The sequence below is a fragment of the Ursus arctos genome, chromosome X (assembly GCF_023065955.2).
Source record: "Ursus arctos isolate Adak ecotype North America chromosome X, UrsArc2.0, whole genome shotgun sequence".
NCBI classification, from domain to species: domain Eukaryota; kingdom Metazoa; phylum Chordata; class Mammalia; order Carnivora; family Ursidae; genus Ursus; species Ursus arctos.
The window spans coordinates 12,324,937-12,343,837 of record NC_079873.1 but is presented as its reverse complement, the minus strand read 5'-3'; the positions used below and the strand labels follow the sequence as shown (position 1 = coordinate 12,343,837).

Here is an 18,901-nt window from a genome sequence, read left to right as displayed (position 1 = left end):
AAGCACTTTGAAAACAAGGAAGCACAATTGAAATAAAAGGCTATCGAATTCCATGAAAAGAAATTATTGTCCACTGAACAACACCTGGTTGAGATTTCAGCATCCTCTCAGCTCCCTTAGGAACATAAATAACAATCACGCTAATGGTACACTCACTATTTTGACTAGGAATTCTAACATTTCATAAAGAAGTCAATATAGTATCTCATTTCATCATTACAAAAATTACAATAGTCCTATGATATGTTAAAAGTAAATACCCTTATCTCCATTTTATAGATCAGAAAACTGAGACCTGTAGAGTTATTTGCCTAAAGTTACACAATTGACAATGAGAAGAACCAGGGCTCAAACTCAGACATCGTTTCAAATTCAGTGCTTTTGAATTTGTCCTCACTATGAATAGTGCTCCAGTAAACGTGACCTCCAAAAATTAACAATAAAAGAAAGAACAAAGAGAAAACAATACAATGAAAGAAAGAAAGGGCAGTTACAGTTTAATAGGGAGTTTCAGATTGGGAAGATGAAAAACATTCTGGGACAGATGGTGGTGATGGTTGTACAACAGTGTGAATGTACCCTAGAATGCCATAGAACTGAGCACTTCAAAATGATCAAAATAGTCAATTTTATGTTATTTACATTTCACCACAATATACTTAGGAAGGAAGGGAGGGAGGAGGGGAGGGAAGGAGGGAGGGAAGAAAAGTTTAGAAGTTTGTCACCAGGCAACTTCAGGGGCATCTTAATTAAGAACCAACTGAAAAAGTCTGCTTTGAGTCAGCAAAGCTATCATCAAGGAAGATGGTCTGGACAGTGCATTCGAATGACTTTTTCAGTTAAAAGTTTTAGTATAAAAGTGCTAACAGCCTTTTCGCAAGACATCTCCCATAGCCCAAACACTTCCTATTTCTCTAACCATTTCAAGCCCAGACGAATCCCTGGAGGTCCTGAGGAAATGATTCTCCCTGAGCACAATTCCCCTTTTCCACAACTTAAAAGGGCCTTGCTTACACGAGAAGAACTTAGAGGCTGCACTGTGCATGACGGTTGTCAGAAGCGCAGCGCCTGGTCACATCTTCACTCCCCCCATGAGCAACGGGAAGTCTCTGCCCCCATGCCCACCACCCATGCCAGCTGGAATCCGGGTAAGCCTCGAGTTAAAGCTCTCTCCTTTTTTTCATTTAAACAACTGTTAGTATCACAGTGGATCCAGGGCATGCTGGAAAAGACACCTATCTTAAAGACGTTGGGGTTTGACTCTCAAGTTTTTGATTGGAAAGCAAATGCGCAGGACCTGACAGTGCCTCATACTTTAAAGCAGCACCCAGCTGTCTGATTCATGTTGTACTGTTTTTCCCATATCCCCTGGGAAGTCCGTCCTGGCTTACTGCACAGGGGTCGTGGATTCCCCTAGGTCCTACTTTGCTATAATAGTGATGTCATGGGACGGATGGTAGCTGCACTCGTGAGGAACAGGCATTATGTAGAAACGTGTCAAATCGCTAAGCTGTACACCTGAAACTAACGTAACATTGTGTGTCAACTCTACTCAGAAAGGTTACAGTCAACACTCACTGCTAAATGACTGCGGTCAGCAAGCATGCACACACTTCGACATCAGGGACAGCAAACTAAGGATCTACTGGCCAAATCTGTCCCTCTGCCTGTTTTCATATGGCCCACGAGCTAAGAATAATTCTTACATTTTAAATGGTCAGGAAACAATCAAAAGAAGAATCACATTTTGTGACATGTGAAAAGTACATGGAATTCAGATTTCACGGTCAGTAAATAAGGTTTTACTGCAACACAGCTACGCCCATTTTCTTATATAGTATCTATGGCTGCTTTCGTGCTATAATGGCAGCGTTGAGTGGCTGCAACAGAGACCTTATGGTCCACAGAGCTGAAAATATTTATTATATGGCCCCTTGACAAAAAATGTTTACTGGCCCCTGGCCTATGTGCACTGAATGTGTGAACGTGGGTAGCATTTCTGTTGTTCTCTGCCTGTTCATACCAAAATTGCTGGTTCCTTCTTTAATGGAGGAGAGAGTCTGTCTTCCATTTTACACAGCGCTCTGCCTGTTAGGCTTATTAATTTGTGATAATGAAGACAATAGGCCACTGACCTTTGCCGCTGGTCTTCCAGGGCTAAACACTCATCGTTCAGGATGCTTAGTCAATTTATCGGCACAGGTAAGTAGTAATTTAATATCTCAGGCTCTGTTGGCACTATGGATATAAAAGTCCCTGACCACGAAGGACTTAAAATCTGGTTGGGGAAGCAAGCTAGGCCCAGGTAAAGCCCTGAAGGAAGAGCAGAATGATACTTAACATATTACATTCCCCTTTGTGAGGCGCTCTTAGAACAGACAATGCTGGGTCAGTCTATGAAGTGTTTTTTTTATATGGTGCAGGTATATGAGTACATGTTTAATGACAAACCTGTTTTCTATATAATTATGGAATATAAAATGTAGGAGTCATTGAGTCCCATTCCCTTCACATTACAGAAGAGGAAACTAGTGCCCACAGAGGCCCCACACTTGGTTAGCCGAGAATGTAGGTCTCTGGATCCCCTAGTTAGTTATATTTGACTATAGCTCTTCAGTCTCAGGTCTTTTTAAAGCATGAGTAAAGAATACTTTCAATATTTACTATACTTATCTTCATCCCGTAGTTCATGTTTCCCTCAAACCATCATTTTAACCTTCAATTTCACCTCTACTGAAAAACCTGAAAAGATGCCAAATTCTGATTTTCCTATTCTTCTGTGGTGTTTCCAATCATTGAAAATAGAAGGGGAGGGGTGCCTGGGTGGCTCAGTCAGTTGAGTGTCGACTCTTGATTTCAGCTCAGGTTGTGATCTCAGGGTCATGGGATCGAGTCCCATGTTGGGTTCCGTGTTCAGTGGGAAGTCTGTTTCTCTCCCTCTCCCACTGCCCCTCTCCCCACTCGTGCACATGTGCACATGCATGCATGCTCTCTCTCCAATAAATAAATAAATCTTTATTTATTTTTTTTAAAGATTTTATTTATTTATCTGACATAGAGAGACAGCCAGCGAGAGAGGGAACACAAGCAGGGGGAGTGGGAGAGGAAGAAGCAGGCTCCCAGTGGAGGAGCCTGATGTGGGGCTCGATCCCAAAATGCCAGGATCACGCCCTGAGCTGAAGGCAGACGCTTAACGACTGCGCCACCCAGGCGCCCCATAAATAAATAAATCTTTAAAAAAAATAAAGTGGAAGGGAAAAAGAATAGATAATAATGAAATTCTTAAAAATCTGTTTTGATTCCCATTTATTTAAAAAGAAATAAGCATTTCCCAAATGTTCTCATGGAGAAACTACTGTAATTTTGTTTTTATATAATTTTGTATTTTTAATTGTGTTTAACATATCTCTCATAACAGAGCCCAACCCTGGTATGACACTGCCTGGTAATAAAACAAAACAAAACAGAACAAAACAAAACCACCACCAAAGGGAAAAAAGAAACCTTGAAAAGCCTGAAGTTGACCTGTAGTCATTCTATTTATATGTAGACAGCATAAAGAAATAAGTGAGTCACATGGACATATTATTATTGTTACAATAAGTTCTTCTCACACTGGAAATAAATTTCTTTATGTGCTGCACTTCTCATTTTCTTCCCGCTTCTTTCCTATGTACCTTTAGCTATTCCCACTGGCCAATTGGTCTGAGTACAATACAAAAAAAGAAAAAGTAATAAAGAAGTGAAGTTTAAAGAAATGTAGCTCAGGAACATTTTGGCTCTTTCCTTCCCACGAAATTTTAGCTGTTATCAATCACTGCATAACTAAATGTTGGCTCCAGCTCTTGCTTATTGGGGCTAAGAGTCCTGGCTTAGTTGAAAGATCCCAGAGGCTTTGATGTACCTACAATCCTTGGCAGTGTCCAGTGCTGCAGGCCTCAGCTGAGACTCCTGACTTACTCACTTTGAAGTTAGCCAGAGCTCACTTCTCTGAATCTAAACTGCTGAGATAATGTGAGGCTGTGAATGCTGATCCCACAGGTCCGACTAGGGAGTTCTGTACTCTTCTTTAGAGGAACTGGGATATGAGCAGCTTCGAGGGCAGCAGACCAGGTCTCTAAGAGAGGTGGGATGGGATTTTCCACTTCTGATAATGGCAAACCAGCTTGTTGCTGAGTAACTCCCCTAAAATGAAAAGTTGGAAAATCTCTTTGAAAACATCAGAGAAATACCAAGGCGGTGAGGATTTGAGGGGCCAAAATCCTGGAGAGAAGGGAAGCGTAAAGAGATGAAGCTATTATTCACTACCATGTCCCCCTTAAGGCATTTACCAAGTTTCAAACAGCAGCACAGAAATAAAGCTGAGCAGAGCTTCTAGCAGTTTTAGGAGGAAGGAGGACAATAAACAGAGTTCAAGGCCCACGAAGGAGAGGAGGCCGGGTAAACACTTCAGGCTTTCAGTTCGGGTTCCCGAAGGGGGACACCGTAGCGGGAGGGGTGAACTAATTCTTGCAAAGACCAAAGCCCAGCCTCCAATCTGCTCAGTCCCTGATTGGGTCAGATATACTGCCACCTCCTGATTATCTGCAAGAAGCAAAAGCTCATCTTTTCTGGAAGAGAATAACATCCAGAGCCTCGAATTATTTACAGTTCTTCATATACAAAATCACGTAGTCAAACAAAATTGCCTCATATACCAGGAGGCAAAACAAAATGGCCAAAAAACAAAAGAAGAAAATCTACAATAGACACCGACTTACAGAGGTTCGCATGTTAGCGTTACCAGAGAGGGATTTTAAAATATACTGGGATTAATTCAAGAAATTAGATGACAAGAGGGAACCAAATGGAAAGACTAGACACAGCTAAAGAGAGGATTCGTGAGCTGAAAATGGCTAGAGTGGAGTACAGTGAGAAAAAAGGATGGAAAACAGCAAAAGCAGTAGGAAATTTATGAGACATGGTGAAATGAGATTGTGTTTAAAACAGTTCCTAGTCACAGAGGCCTGACCCTAGGATGAAATTTTCTGCCTCAGTAAAAGCAAAAACAAGCAAAGGAGGAAGAAAACTTGAAAAGCTTAAAGTTAACCTGTAGTATTCTGTGATATGTAGACAGCATAAAAAAGGAGAGGAAAAAGAGAATGGGACAGATGCAATATCTGAAGTTGTAATAGTTGAGAACTTGACAAAACTGGTTAAAATCTTCAAACCACAGATTTAAGAAAAGCTATGACTCTCAAGCAGGAAAAATACAAAGAAAACCACAGCTATAAGTGCATCATAGTAATGCTGCTGAAAACCAAAGATAAAGAAAAAAATCTTAAAATCATTCAGAGCGACAAATCAATAATTTTATTTTATTTATTTATTTTTTTTTAATTTCCAAGTTTTTTTTTTTTTAAATATTTTATTTATTTATTCGACAGAGATAGAGACAGCCAGCAAGAGAGGGAACACAGGCAGGGGGAGTGGGAGAGGAAGAAGCAGGCTCCCAGCAGAGGAGCCTGATGTGGGGCTCGATCCCATAACGCCGGGATCACGCCCTGAGCCGAAGGCAGACGCTTAACCGCTGTGCCACCCAGGCGCCCCAAATCAATAATTTTAAAGAAGCACCAACAAAACTGACATCTGTCATAGCGGAAGTCAGAGTACGAGAAATGGCAACGTCAAAGTGTGAAAGATCAGAAGTGCTGGCCTAGGGGCGCCTGGGTGGCACAGCGGTTAAGCGTCTGCCTTCGGCTCAGGGCGTGATCCTGGCGTTATGGGATCAAGCCCCACATCAGGCTCCTCCGCTATGAGCCTGCTTCTTCCTCTCCCACTCCCCCTGCTTGTGTTCCCTCTCTCGCTGGCTGTCTCTATCTCTGTCAAATAAATAAATAAAATCTTTAAAAAAAAAAAAAAAGAAGTGCTGGCCTAGGATTCTATGCCCAGTGAAAATATCCTACCCAAATGACATCAAATAAAGGCATTTCATACACACAAAACCAGAAAATGTATCCCCATTAGATTTACACTCAATGAGGTACTGAAGGGCATGCTTTGGGCAGAAGTAAAATGATCTCAGGTGAAGTCAGAGTAGCAGGAAGAAATAGAGAACAACAGAAAAGGGAAATATAGGAATAAATTTAAATCTAAAGGTAAATATATGAGTAAAGGTAAAGTATGTAAAAACAATAAATATAGTGAGTTGTGGGTTTTAAAATACAAAGAGAATTAAAATATAAAATAACAATAGCTTCCCCTGCCCACAAAAGGCAGGAGGGAAATAAAATAAAGTTAAAGTGCCCTTGCTTTGCAATCCTTGAATTGTGCTGGAAGTGGGAAAGTACTAATTTATAGCAAATTCTAGTACGTCAAGGATACATGTTGTAAACTCTAGGGTAGCCCCTGAAAGAATACTAAGAAGAGCTTATATACTTAAACTCATGGGGAGGGGTAGAATAATTAAAATATTTCACTAATTTAAAAGAAGGCAAGAAGAAAGGGAGAAAGGATAATGAGACAGGTGAGACCAATAAAAATCCAATAACGTGGTAGATTTAAATCCAAATATATCAGCAAAGCCAAATTTTTCAGAGCGTCTGGGTTTATAGAACAGAAACCTGTAGCCAAATTACAAAGAGCAAAGACATCTGTGTAAAGTGACTCATGTTACTTTGCCCACAAAATAGCAACATCGATGAGGAAAACTTAAAACTCATAAAGCGAAGACATCCGTGGCAAACAGGTTAATGGACATCAATTAAACGATTATTTAAGATTACTCAAGGCATAAGACTTTAAATACTGTGAAATTGTACAGCCCATATAGGAAAGAAATTTGAGAGTGGCTTTCTCAGATAATCTTAAACATTATGCAATAATCCTAAACATATATGACATAACCAGCAATGACTTATGGAGCTGAAATAAACTTTTCTAACCTCTCCTTAATAATAAGCCCATTTTAATCAACCATGCTACACGTCTGACTCGTCTTTCTAATTTCTCTATAGGAAAGAATATCACCAAACCATTGTCATTTTAAGAGGAGATAAATGAGGATGAAGCCAAAATACTTAAGAAAACAAGTGTGATGGACGTGTGTCAGGCAATTAATTAATAGATATTATGTTATTTTTCTGGATTTTGTGATGCTTGTAGAATTTATCGACTTATTTAAATTTATACCATTGTGATTTCTAAATCTCATATCTTTCTAAACCTTTTAAAACAGGCACATTGTATCTAACTTTGCATTCATAATTTTACTTGTTTTTTCTTAAAAAGCGTCCTCCAAGTAGTTCCCATAAAACCTTTCAGGTTCTCTCAGTAGGACCTACCAGAATTCATTCATTTTTGTACTCCTTCCTTCATGTTTCCATCCACTCATGTATTCAGCAAACACTTACTAAGCCTCTACTACAGGTTAGGGATGGTTTTAGTATTAGAGAATATGCTAATGAATGAGCTAGCCTCCGATTTTGAGGGGGTTATATTTCTAGTGGTAGAAGACAGACGATAAACAAGTAAGCAAATAAATGAACAAAATAGTTCTCGAGAAAATAATACTGGATGACATTTACCTAAGAAAAATGAAGACACTCATCCATACAAAACCCTATGTGAATGTTGATGACAACTTTATTCATAATCACGCAAACTCAAAAACAACCCTAATGCCCACTGACTGAGGAAGGGATCAACAAACTGGTATAGCCACGCAGTGGAACACTGCCCAGCAATGAAAAGGAATGGGCTCCTGATACATGCAACGACATGAGTCGGAAGAAGCCAGACTTAACCAACTATGCACTTTATAATGTCATTCATATGAAATTTTGGAAAAGATCAGTGGTTTTCCGGAGCGGAGGGTGGAGGAAGGGGACTGCACAAGGACACGGTCGTGTCTGGGGTGATGGAGGTTCTGCATCTAGACTGTAGTGGTGGTGGTTACATACTACATAAGTTTGTCAAAACTCAGAAAAATGTACACCTAAGAGTTTACTATATGTAAGTCACACCTCAATCAACCTGAAAAAAGAAACTGGATGATGGAATAGTGTTGGTCACTCCTTCAGACTGAGTGGCCAGCAAAGACCTCCTATACAAAGTGATATTTACTTAATTTTTTAGAGGGGGCAGAGGGGCAGGGGGAGAGGGAGAGAGGGAATCTTAAGCAGGCTCCACGCCCAGCACAGAGCCCAACCGGGGCTCAGTCTCAGGACCCTGAGATCATGACCTAAGCCGAAATCAAGAGTCGGACGCTTAACCAACTGAGCCGCCCAGGCACCCCTATAGAAAGCGATATTTAATGTGTAAAATGAACCAGCAGCCTCTTAGAGGTTGCTAGGCAAATCAAATCATTTCAAGTAGCAGCAAATATCAGATACTAATCAGCAGAATTCCAAAGATGACTGTAAGAAACAAAATCCCTCGTTCCATTACTGGGAGGTAGAAAGAGAGGAATGGAGAATTTTTTTCTTTTATTCTGCAAAACATGTGTTTTAATTAAGAGAGAATTTATGCAAACCCTACCCACCAGGAGGATTTACAAGTGCAAAAATGCTAATTTAGTCTATTTTTCAAAGGATGTTATTGACAAGCACAGTTCAAAAAACCTCACCAGGAAGCCCTTTCAGGCTATGCAGTGTGTTTCATGATCAAGTTTGTGCTTTTCTTCTTTTTGCCTCCATGCATACTAAGTTGCCAGAAATGATACTTAATTGATCACACAAAAGTCTAACACTTTCAAAGATAATATGTGAGAGACAAGGTCAAAATCCTTTTCTGCCCTTCTCTCCACAGCAGTCCAGTTGAAAGAGCCTTGCTGGGCACTCCAGAGTCTGCCAGCAGCCGTGGCAGATCCATCACCCTGGGGAAACACGAGTTGAGTTTCCTTCCAGAGAGGCAGTATGCTTCAGAAAAATCACACTATAGAGAAGTTATGAACCGGTGAGTCATGTAAACCCCTCCAACAGAGGGACTTTCTGGAAGAGATGCTTTATAAGAAATTAAATAGTCTTCTCTTGCGTGAAAGGGCCAGTCTCCTAGAAATCAGTGAAGCTGGGCCTCTAGAACATTAGAGGAGCCTTTGGCATCACTGGGGTGATCCCCTTAGAAGGACACCACCTTAGTTACTCAGGTTATCCTCCCTCAGAACAGTAAGGTTTGGCATCAGTAGCTCCCATTGTCCAGGGGAGGGAAATGGACTCAGACTCTGTGTTTTGATGGCATCTGAAGAAAAGTTTCCAGCTCCCCCGAAGGAACTAGGACTTAAAATGAGGAGAGCAGGATCATAGTCTGTACTCTGAATCTGTTGTGACAAGGCCAGATTCCATCTTCTGGTCTCTGTCAAACAAGGGTTTGAACTTTCAGATGACTTCTACTTGTCACTGCTCAAACATCAACTAAGCTGTGGTTATTGTCCTCTTACTAGCTGTACGGTGGGCCCGGGTGTCATGGAAGGCACAGACCCCAAGGAGCTTCCCACATGATTAAGGATGTAGAAAACTCATCTATGCAAAGGACCCAGTAAGACGACGCAAGACAGATTTGGTATTTCATAGACAATACAGGCACAAACATCTTGAGAAGGGGACAAATCAGTGAAAGCAAAAGATCAGGGAATGCTTCACAGAGAAGGGACCTGAACTGCACCTCGAAGGAGTTAAAGGATTTGGATAGATGGAGGGAATAGAGCCCAGCTATTAAGGAGAGGGAAATGAAGTCAGAGAGGGGAGAAGTCAGAAGGCACATGTGGAAGCAATGAGAAGAGTTTAGCTAGAGGGGCACCTGGGTGGTTCAGTCGGTTAAGCGTCCGACTCCTGATTTCTGCTCAGGTCATGATCTCAGGGTTGTGGGATCGAGCTCCGTGTTGTCAGGCTCCACGCTGGGTGTGGAGCCTGCTTAAGATTCTTTCTTCCTCTCCCTCTGCCCCTCCCCACCCCCCCTCCAATTGCATGCTTGTGCTCTCTCTCTCTCTCTCTCTAAAAAGAAAAAAAAAAGAGTTTAGCTACAACAGTGTTTGTTCTGGCAAGCTTTGGGATAGGAAGATAGAAAGACAGGCTGGCAGACGGAAGAGGGCCCAGCAAAAGAGAATGGAAGGATCAGAAAGCAGTTCGTAATGCAGACCTGGAAAGTGCACCACACATGTATTTTTCAGAAGGTCTCAAAACCTCATCAATAAGCCCAAATTGCCCAAGCCTGTGACTGCTGATTGTATTGGGCTGCCTGGTTTCTTCCCTCTTCATTTTTGGTATCCTCGAATAGAAGGTATTTGACAGATGGGAATAGCCCGTGCAGCTAGGAGGCATTTGATATTTGCCTATGGGAGGAGTTCCTGATGCCCTCAATGAGGCAGACCAACTAGCATGGATCTTGGAAAAGAGATTTGGGCCCCAAGACACAGAGCAAGCTCTTTTCTGTCCAACAGACGTCTCTACAATGATGGAAATGTTCTGTATCTGCACTGTCCAGTAGGGTCACATGTGGCTACTGAGCCTTTGACATGTGGCTGGTGGGACTGGGGAGCAGAATTTTCAGTTTTGCTTGGTTAGTGGCTAAGATGCTGGACCGTGCAGCTTGAGATGGCAGGAAAGGCTGAAACTACATTGTCTCATAAATTCCTCACAATGAATTCAAATAATCTGTACTTCAAGCAGTTTGCGGAAATGTAATGCTTTCCTGTTTCTTTACACATTCCAAATCACAAGGGAGGGGAAAACGTATGACCAGTCTTTTCCCTGGAATCAAAGAAGGATCACAATTACAGTGGAACTCCTGTACACATCTACCTTCAGGATTCGTTCTGCCAGCTCCCTTGTAGCAGAAACAGCACTGAATAATAATACTGGCGCAGGCACAGTATAACTTGGGCATTATATGCTGCCAACATTACATCTATTTAAACCTGACATTTACTGGAGAAGAAAACACCAACTCTCCTTACCCTTCTCCTGTTGAGAACCCAATTTTCGTCTTAAACTCCATTTACAAAATGCTGAGGCACCTATTACAGAAATGGGCATCTAGTAGGAAAAGCCAGTGTGTAAAAAGTATATCCAGCCATCCAACCATTGTCCATCCGTCTGCCCATCCACTCATCCATCCACCTGTCTTTTCATCTGTCCATCCATGCACCCGTCTTCATCCCCCAAATCTGTTCATAGACTCAGAAAGAAAGGTTTTTCTCACGTTTACTCAAACAGTGAGAGCTTAATAGAGAGGAAAAGATAAGAAGCCGGTGACTGTGATGAGGGAACAGAAGGCAAACTGAGGACAAAGCAGAAGCTGACATCCTGTAACCCCCCCACCCCACCCCTGGATGTATGCAACATTCCTCCGGCACTCCTGGCTGCCCTAAAGGACAAAGAAACAGTCCTTACTACCTACAGCCCATTGACAAATCCTTGAGACAGGCATGGTGACATTCCTCTAAGAATTCAGCTGCCTGCATGTTAATACTTTGCTAAGGGCAAAAGGCAGTCCTAGCCTGACCCCCTCCCCTCCACCAGGATCCTCTAAGTCTACTTAAACGTAAAAAAATTCCTTTGGAAACTTCCTTTATCTCTGACTCCCCAAGATACGTGTTGGCAATCATCCCCCAAGCATATGGCCCACCGATATACATCTGAAGGGTCTCATGACTCAGGTTTTATTAGACAGTAACGAATGACCCTTTCCCAACAGAAGCCGGCCCCCTCAAGGTCCTGGAAACCTTGCTTCCAAAATTCCTTAGAGACTTAGGTATCCCTAACCCCCTCCTCACTTGAGGGTAAATAATAGGCCATTCCTCAGAACCCAGGGGCAGCAGCTCTTTCTGCCCACGGGTCCTGTCCCCGTGCTTTAATAAACCACCATTTTGCACCAAAGACGCCTCGAGAATTCTTTCTTGGTCGTCGGCTCCGGACTCCACCTCACTGAACCTCACGTATATTCCCCAACCTCATCAACTGTATGAAACATTTTAAAGAGTATGCTTTCAGGTGAATTCCGAAAAAAGGAGAAGAAGAATGAGAAGAGAAGTATGCATTAATTAACCATAATTTTAATTAATCACTGTTTATTGATCACCCATTTGGTGCAAGGAACCATGTGAGGCACTGTGGAAGATAGAAGAATATATAAGAAATCTCTGCCCTCAGCATTTTTTTTTTTACATTTTATTTATTTGACAGAGACACAGCGAGAGAGGGAACACAAGCAGGGGGAGAGAGAGAAGGAGAGGGAGAAGCAGGCTCCCCACTGAGCAGGGAGCCCGCCGCGGGGCTCCATCCCAGCGTCCTGGGATCATAACCTGAGCTGAAGACAGACGCTTAACTGAGCCACCCAGGTGCCCCTGCCCTCAGAATTCTTAATAATCTACTTGAAAAGTTAACTCAATGAATATACGAGAGGCTGAAAAAAGACAAATGAGTGAAATACTTCAAAAGAGCAAGATGAATACAGTAACAAGATAATTCATGTCTCAAGTAATAAGCTTTGTGTTTAGGGGATGGTTAGGAACTTGGGGCCAGAATGGTCCAGCTTAGGGTTTTAAGGAGGAAACGAACCATATTCTGAATAATAGGCAAGATGAGAGATAAGAAAAAATTTGGAGGGACCTTAGAAATAATCTAGCTCAACTCTCTTAATTTACAGATGATTCAACTAAGGTCAGACAGTTAAGGGACTTGGTCTGACTCCTTTAAATGGGCAGTAATGGCAGCAAAAAGCCTAAAATGCAGGACCGTTGATGCCCATTCCAAGCCCGTACATCACATGGGGAGTAGCGTCTTCTATGCAGGAAAGGAGAAAGCGTTCTGGAGAGTGGGCAGGACACAGCATAAGCAAGGAAGCAGAGCCAGGAACTTGTCAGTGTAACCACCAGGTATGAGGACAGCAATGCGTGCGTAAGGGGAAGAAGGCACGGAAGGAGGGGGAGGGCAGGGACCCAAAGTGAAGGGGCTTGAATGCAAACCTGCAACTGGCCAGCTGTGTGAAACCCAGAATTCTGGTTTCTCGGACTGCCTTGAAGTCTCCCTCTGACACAGTGGCAGCAGTGTAAATTTTGCCAGAAAATGGTTATTCCCTTCATATTAACCGACTCTCAAGTTCCCCTGGGGGAAGGGAGGAGTGCAGAAGGGAGCTAGGGATGAGTACCGGCACTGCTGGTGAACCTACAGGGGCGGCGATGGATGGTGATCACCAGGCCGTTCCCAGCAACCCTGAGGCAGGAGATTTGGGATAGGGTTGGGAGAAGGTGTATGGGTGTGTGGGCTTTGAGCTCCCCATTGATTTGTGACGACCATCTGGTCTGGAGGGTCTCCTGGTTCATCCTTTTACCACCCTGTCAAATACAAACTAGCACTTTAGAAAACTCTTTGATGGTATTTACTAACTATGTGCCCCCTGTGATCCGGCGATTCCATTCCCAGGCTTAAACCGAAGAGCAATAAACTCATATGTTCCCCAAAAGGCATGAATAAGATTATCCAGAGTAGGTTATTATGAACCCCAAACTGGAAACAACCCGATGTCCATCAGTATTAGAACAGATACATAGGGGCGCCTGGGTGACTCAGTCGTTAAGCGTCTGCCTTCGGCTCAGGGCGTGATCCCGGCGTTGTGGGATCGAGCCCCACATCAGGCTCCTCCGCTAGGAGCCTGCTTCTTCCTCTCCCACTCCCCCTGCTTGTGTTCCCTCTCTCGCTGGCTGTCACTCTCTGTCAAATAAATAAAATCTTAAAAAAAAAAAAAGAACAGATACATAAACGGAGGCGTATGCATACGTGGACTACTACCAAAGAGCTAAAAAGAACAAAGCACTGCCATGTGCACCAACAGAAAGGGCTCTCACACACACGACAGGCGTCACTTTACATGAGACGAAAGAACTGGCAAAAATAATCTGTGTTAACTGAACTCAGAAGAGTGATTGCTCCTCTCTGAGGGTGGGTATTAACCGCAGTGAGGCATAAAAGAAACTCCTGGGGTGCCGGAACTATTCTGTATCTCCATCTGGGTGCCGGTTCTGTTGTTAGGAAGACATGAGTAAAAATCTATTGAACTCTACACTTGTTCGCTTTACTGCATGTAGACCGTACCTTGTGGAGACAAAACAGGAGTGTGTGCGCGTGCATTTGCCCTGCCGGCCTCTGAGGTTATTGTGAGACCCCGCAGGTTTTAAAAATGAGATAAATAGCTAAGTATGGTTTTATATGATTTCACTAGCTCAATACTTACTCTGGTTGAAATCGGTTAGATGCACTCACTACCTGTGATTCAGGTGATCCATCAGCTTTTTGAAGCCTCAGCAAAGGCACGGAAAGTTCGTTACAGGGAAGCCTGTAGTAGGGGCAGGACGCGCAGTAACTGTAACCCCGCTGAGAACACACGGGAGCTGCCCAAGCCTGCAGCCCTGCTTCGGAAAGAGCCTTTCTGCCCGCGGGGAATTCGGGCTGCTCTGAAACTCTGGGAAGCGTCCCCTGCGGCTGCGTCTTCACATTCCACACCTTCCTTTCCTCTCTGCCCCCCCACCCCACCCCCAGAAGACGGGAAACACCCTCTACACCACTGCGGGCCACCAGCCCGGAGTCCAAAACCTTATCTTCCCATCAGGCAAATTCACCCCCATCCTGAGATGCCCTCGGCCCTTAGTAATGAGCCACAGACCTTCTGCCAACTCCAGAGTTCGCCTGTCCTGGGTCAACACGTAAGACCGCCTGTGGCCACTCGAACCTGGTGGGCCAATGTTTGGGTGACAGCAAGCAGGGGGTGGGGGGGGGGTGAGCGGCGAGAATGGAGAAATGGAGAAACCCCCTCCAGCCGGTACGATGTGCAAACCTTGCCTCTGGGCTATTATTTTTCCATCTTTGAAAATGAACAGCGTACTTCAGGCAGCCAAGTATAAACACATGTCTACAAATACTGATAACACTATCTTTATTTGTCCATTACCTGACAAAGCCAGATCACCTGGGGACTGTTTGTTCCTCTATAAAATGAAAATCCACTATCATATGTATTAAAATGTGGGACATTTTCTTCAGAGTATAAACTTTCAAGAGCTGCTTCTATGCCCTTCCTCGTACACGCTCAGATCCTCATGTGTCTTTAACAGCATAACATACAGTGGATTTTAAAATAAAAACTTAAGAGTCTCTGGTTCATTGTTCCAGTTTTTCTTAATTTGACCATATGTTCCATGATGTTTTTGGAGTCTATTCACTACTGTGTCCAGTTTCCAGAGCTCAGAAGCATCTTAGATCTAGGCAGCAATGTGTTGAACAACCTGCAGATATCTCCCCACTGGTTCATTCAAGCAAGTGTTTTTTTACATAATAGATGCTTGGTAAATGTTCAAGGAATGAATATGAATCTTTCAGAATGAATAAATGTGAATTTGTAAGCAACATGTTCACATGAGAAATGCAGTTCACAAATATGAGTATTGCCCAGAATGGAACGTTGGACTCCCTCCCCCACCAGCCCCCACCAAAGGCACTGTATGTGGAAGTACATCAATAAAGATATTAAAATTCAAAATCAAACTTCAATGGAACTTTCTCAAGGGAAAAAAAATTCAAATAATGCTTGATTTCACCGAAGGGACACTTAGAAAAACCAGCTCTCTGATTACAGAGAGCCAAATACAAAATCAGCTGTGAGAAAAGTTAAATGTTCTGAGGAAAATAAATTTCAAAGAAATGCTGCTTATTTTCTCGTCTTGTTTATTTCTGAAAGAATATTTTGAGGAAGAAATTCAGTGGGACTTTTCTGTTCTCTGAAGACTTGGAATTGCTTCTAAGAAACATTTGCCTGGGGTGTAAACTCTATTAGGTGTGGTGGTTTTTTTTTTCCTCACCAGTTAATTAATTTTGCAGGGACGGAGAAGTTAGGAAAAAGCAATGCTAAACCGATTTGTCTCCAGAAAATACATGTCAATCTTATGCTCAGAGAATTTTTTTTCTCATTCGTCCCCTTTTTTCCCACGACCCACTCACTTTTCTTTCTTAAACCAATATGTCAAATTCCAGAAGTAATCCCCAGAAGAAAACCGTGCCTGGAAGGAAATCCGAGTTTGAGTAAAAGTTCCCTTTGTGCAAACAGCTACGCCTGCCCCAAGCTGGTGGCTCATTTCCCAGGGCACCTGCCACCCTCAGAGAGAGGGTGACTTTGCCTCCAGAACTCACCTGTCCGCCGAGAGAGCCGTGAGTGTGAAGACAGACACCCCCACCGAGGTGAGCTGTATAAAGGGGATCAGTTTGCAGCCAATCCTGCCAAACAGCCATCTGTCGGCCAGGTACCTGCTGGCATCCACGGGCGCACACGTTACCAGGAGGAGCAGATCTCCCAAGGCCAGACTGGAGATGAACAGGTTGGGCACGCTGCGCATGGCCTTCACTGTACAGAAGATCTTGATCAGGGTGATGTTGCCGACGAGGCCTATCAGAATGATGACCCCATAGACGGCAGGGATGACATAGAAGATCCCTGGGTGGAACCAGTCGTCGTTCGTGGGGAGAGTTGCACTGCGATTGGAGATGTTGCAGTGCAAGAAGTGGTCCACTTCCAAGTTCAAAAGCAAACAATCATTCAGAGCCATCCTCTAGGTTCTTTCCCACCTGAAAAGTGCTCTTACGTGCTGTTGCTTAACTTTGATTTTGTAGTTGGGTGGAGATGAGGATAAAATCTATGCTGGGCTCTTTATCTTCTTTGACAAAAAGTCTGAGTACCTATACACTATGGCATTCAGAACGGCCTGGCACTATTTCGATGCTTGTGCTGCTCTGGTCCTCATATGACCAAAGTAATGCATGTCTAAATTCAATAAGTTAACAACAAAACGACAACAAAAAGTCAGCCTGAATTAAACCCACTCTGTATCAACTCTACCTCCATTCTAGTCTGAGCCTCCCTGGCTGCAGTTTACTAAGAACTTTTGGCCAGCTATTTTCATACAGCATTTCCTATCTTTCCTGATATTTAGAACCTGAAGGTTTAAAGTGGGTAGAAAAAAAACTGCACTGAGAAAGCCTCAAATCCTATAGGCAGGATGCTGTGCACGTCACTGACTTCCCAGCAAACAGCAGCTCTGCGGAGCTGAGGCTCTGCAGAGGAACTGGGGCTACTTATAGACAGAGAATGCCAGCCCCCTACTGGACACTTCCATCACTGCCCAGGAGCCTGCGCTCCCCAGCTGAGAATCCACCGGCGGACTCCAGCCAACAGACGCCCTGGGCCTCTCATTTCGGAGGTGGCACCCGTGGCAGGTATCAGCAGGCATTGCTAGCCCTCTGCAAAGGCGCCGTGAGTCTCGCTGGTACTGCGCCCAGGAATCCAGATAAAACTCACAGCCCCATTGCTCATCTTTTCCAGTACGTTAGAATGACATGTTCAAGTTGCTATAAAATGGGGTCTGTATCTGAATTAAACGCACGGACGCACACGGGATGTCCATGTGGGAGCTGTCCCACCAGCCTTCCCCAGGGCTCTTTGAACACGGATGGCTACCGAGGAAAAATAGGCATGGGATTTGTGCCTTAAACCTTCAGTAACTGACCTCTGGGAAAAGTCAAAGCAGAACACACACGCTCCTCCGCATAGATTTGCCAGGCCACTACTGTTCCCTTTACCAGGGAGAAATAAAATCGGGAGCCCGCTGCATTCTCAAATCTCAAAGATCAGTAGTTTTTCCAGAGAAATGGGATGCTTCTCATTGGACCTAAACATTACGTGAACTGGCATTTTGATGCAGTTATTTGCAATTTTTTATTGACTGCCTGCCATGTTTTACAGCAGCTTTCCTCTTGAGCCCCGAGTGGGGAATGAACAGAAAAGGACTTCCAGATAGAATACCAAGGAATTGAGGAGTGGAAAGAAATAACTTACAAGAGTTGTCTGGGTGCCAGAAAGCCTTTACTGAGGAGGTACTGCGAGTTTTGAGTTTGGGACCTTTAGCCAACAACTTACACATCCACTACAGGGCTTTATCTTTGAGACTTAGGTGAGGCCTGCTCTTTCGGGTACATCACAGGAAGCCAGGTACTAACCGGTCCCGCCACGGAAGGTTTGGCTCTGCGGGATCCATAAGGAGTAAAGAAGCTTGCACTTACCACCAGGCCAGAGCCACCAAAAAAGACTCCAAGCGCATCGTCATGGTCATTTCCAGTGGCTGGTGACAACACTGAGATGGCCGCCACGCTCTCCCACAAATCCAAAGGGCTTGTGCTCCCCTCGGCCAGCCGTAGAGAGTCTGAGGCCGCGTGCCTGCGGTGGGAAGAGCTGCTCAGTGGAGATCGGCGTCACCGGGGAGGAGTCAATAGCCACGAGCCTGGTGCTGGTGATGAATTGCTAGCACATACCGCAGCAACGCACTCTATGGCTTCTGTGCTTCGATCTTGGCCCCTTCGCGCACTGCCTTGGCCAATGACGTGGGCAAATTACTTGGTGTCTAAACTTCAAGCTCCTAATCTGGAAAGTGGGGATGACTTGTGAAGTCAACTGAAATTATCCACGTTAAGACTTCGCACCATTTGGCACATAGTAAGTACTCAATATTAGCTGCTCTTACTATGTAACTTATTATTGTTGTGATCGAGAGAGAAGAGGGATTGACCTCGGATTAAAGGGCGAAATGTCCTACTTATACAGGTGAATCAACAACTCCTCCATTTACGTGAAAGACATTGATCACACATCTGCCAGTTTCCAGGCACTGTGCAAGAGCCTGAGAAAAGTAATATATAGATACATGTTATTATAAGATCTGTTATGATCCCAGCTACTCTAGCTCAGAGTCACGGGACCAGGTTTCAAAGAATAATGCAAGAAGGGTTTTCATATAGATTCTGCAAACACTTCTGTTTGGTTTATACTGAATTAATAATTTTGCTTCTTGAAATTGCTATGGTGGTTTTCTTCTCTGATCATTTACCTT

General features: G+C 43.6%; 1 protein-coding gene across 2 annotated transcripts in view; it reads right to left on the bottom strand.

Moving 5' to 3' along the window:
• Positions 1–18,425, bottom strand: part of GRPR (gastrin releasing peptide receptor) — a 33,234-nt gene extending 14,809 nt beyond the window's left edge. Inside the window, exons 1-2 of one of the 2 annotated variants that reach the window (XM_057310257.1) lie at positions 18,078–18,425; positions 16,155–16,365 (exon numbers count right to left, since the gene is read on the bottom strand). In XM_057310257.1, coding sequence (XP_057166240.1) covers positions 16,155–16,357 — 203 coding nt within the window. In that variant the 5' untranslated portion in view covers positions 16,358–16,365; positions 18,078–18,425. Of the gene's footprint in view, positions 1–16,154 lie in introns of both variants that reach the window. The other variant, XM_026480271.4, reaches the window with a different exon arrangement.
• Positions 18,426–18,901: the final 476 nt, after the last annotated feature.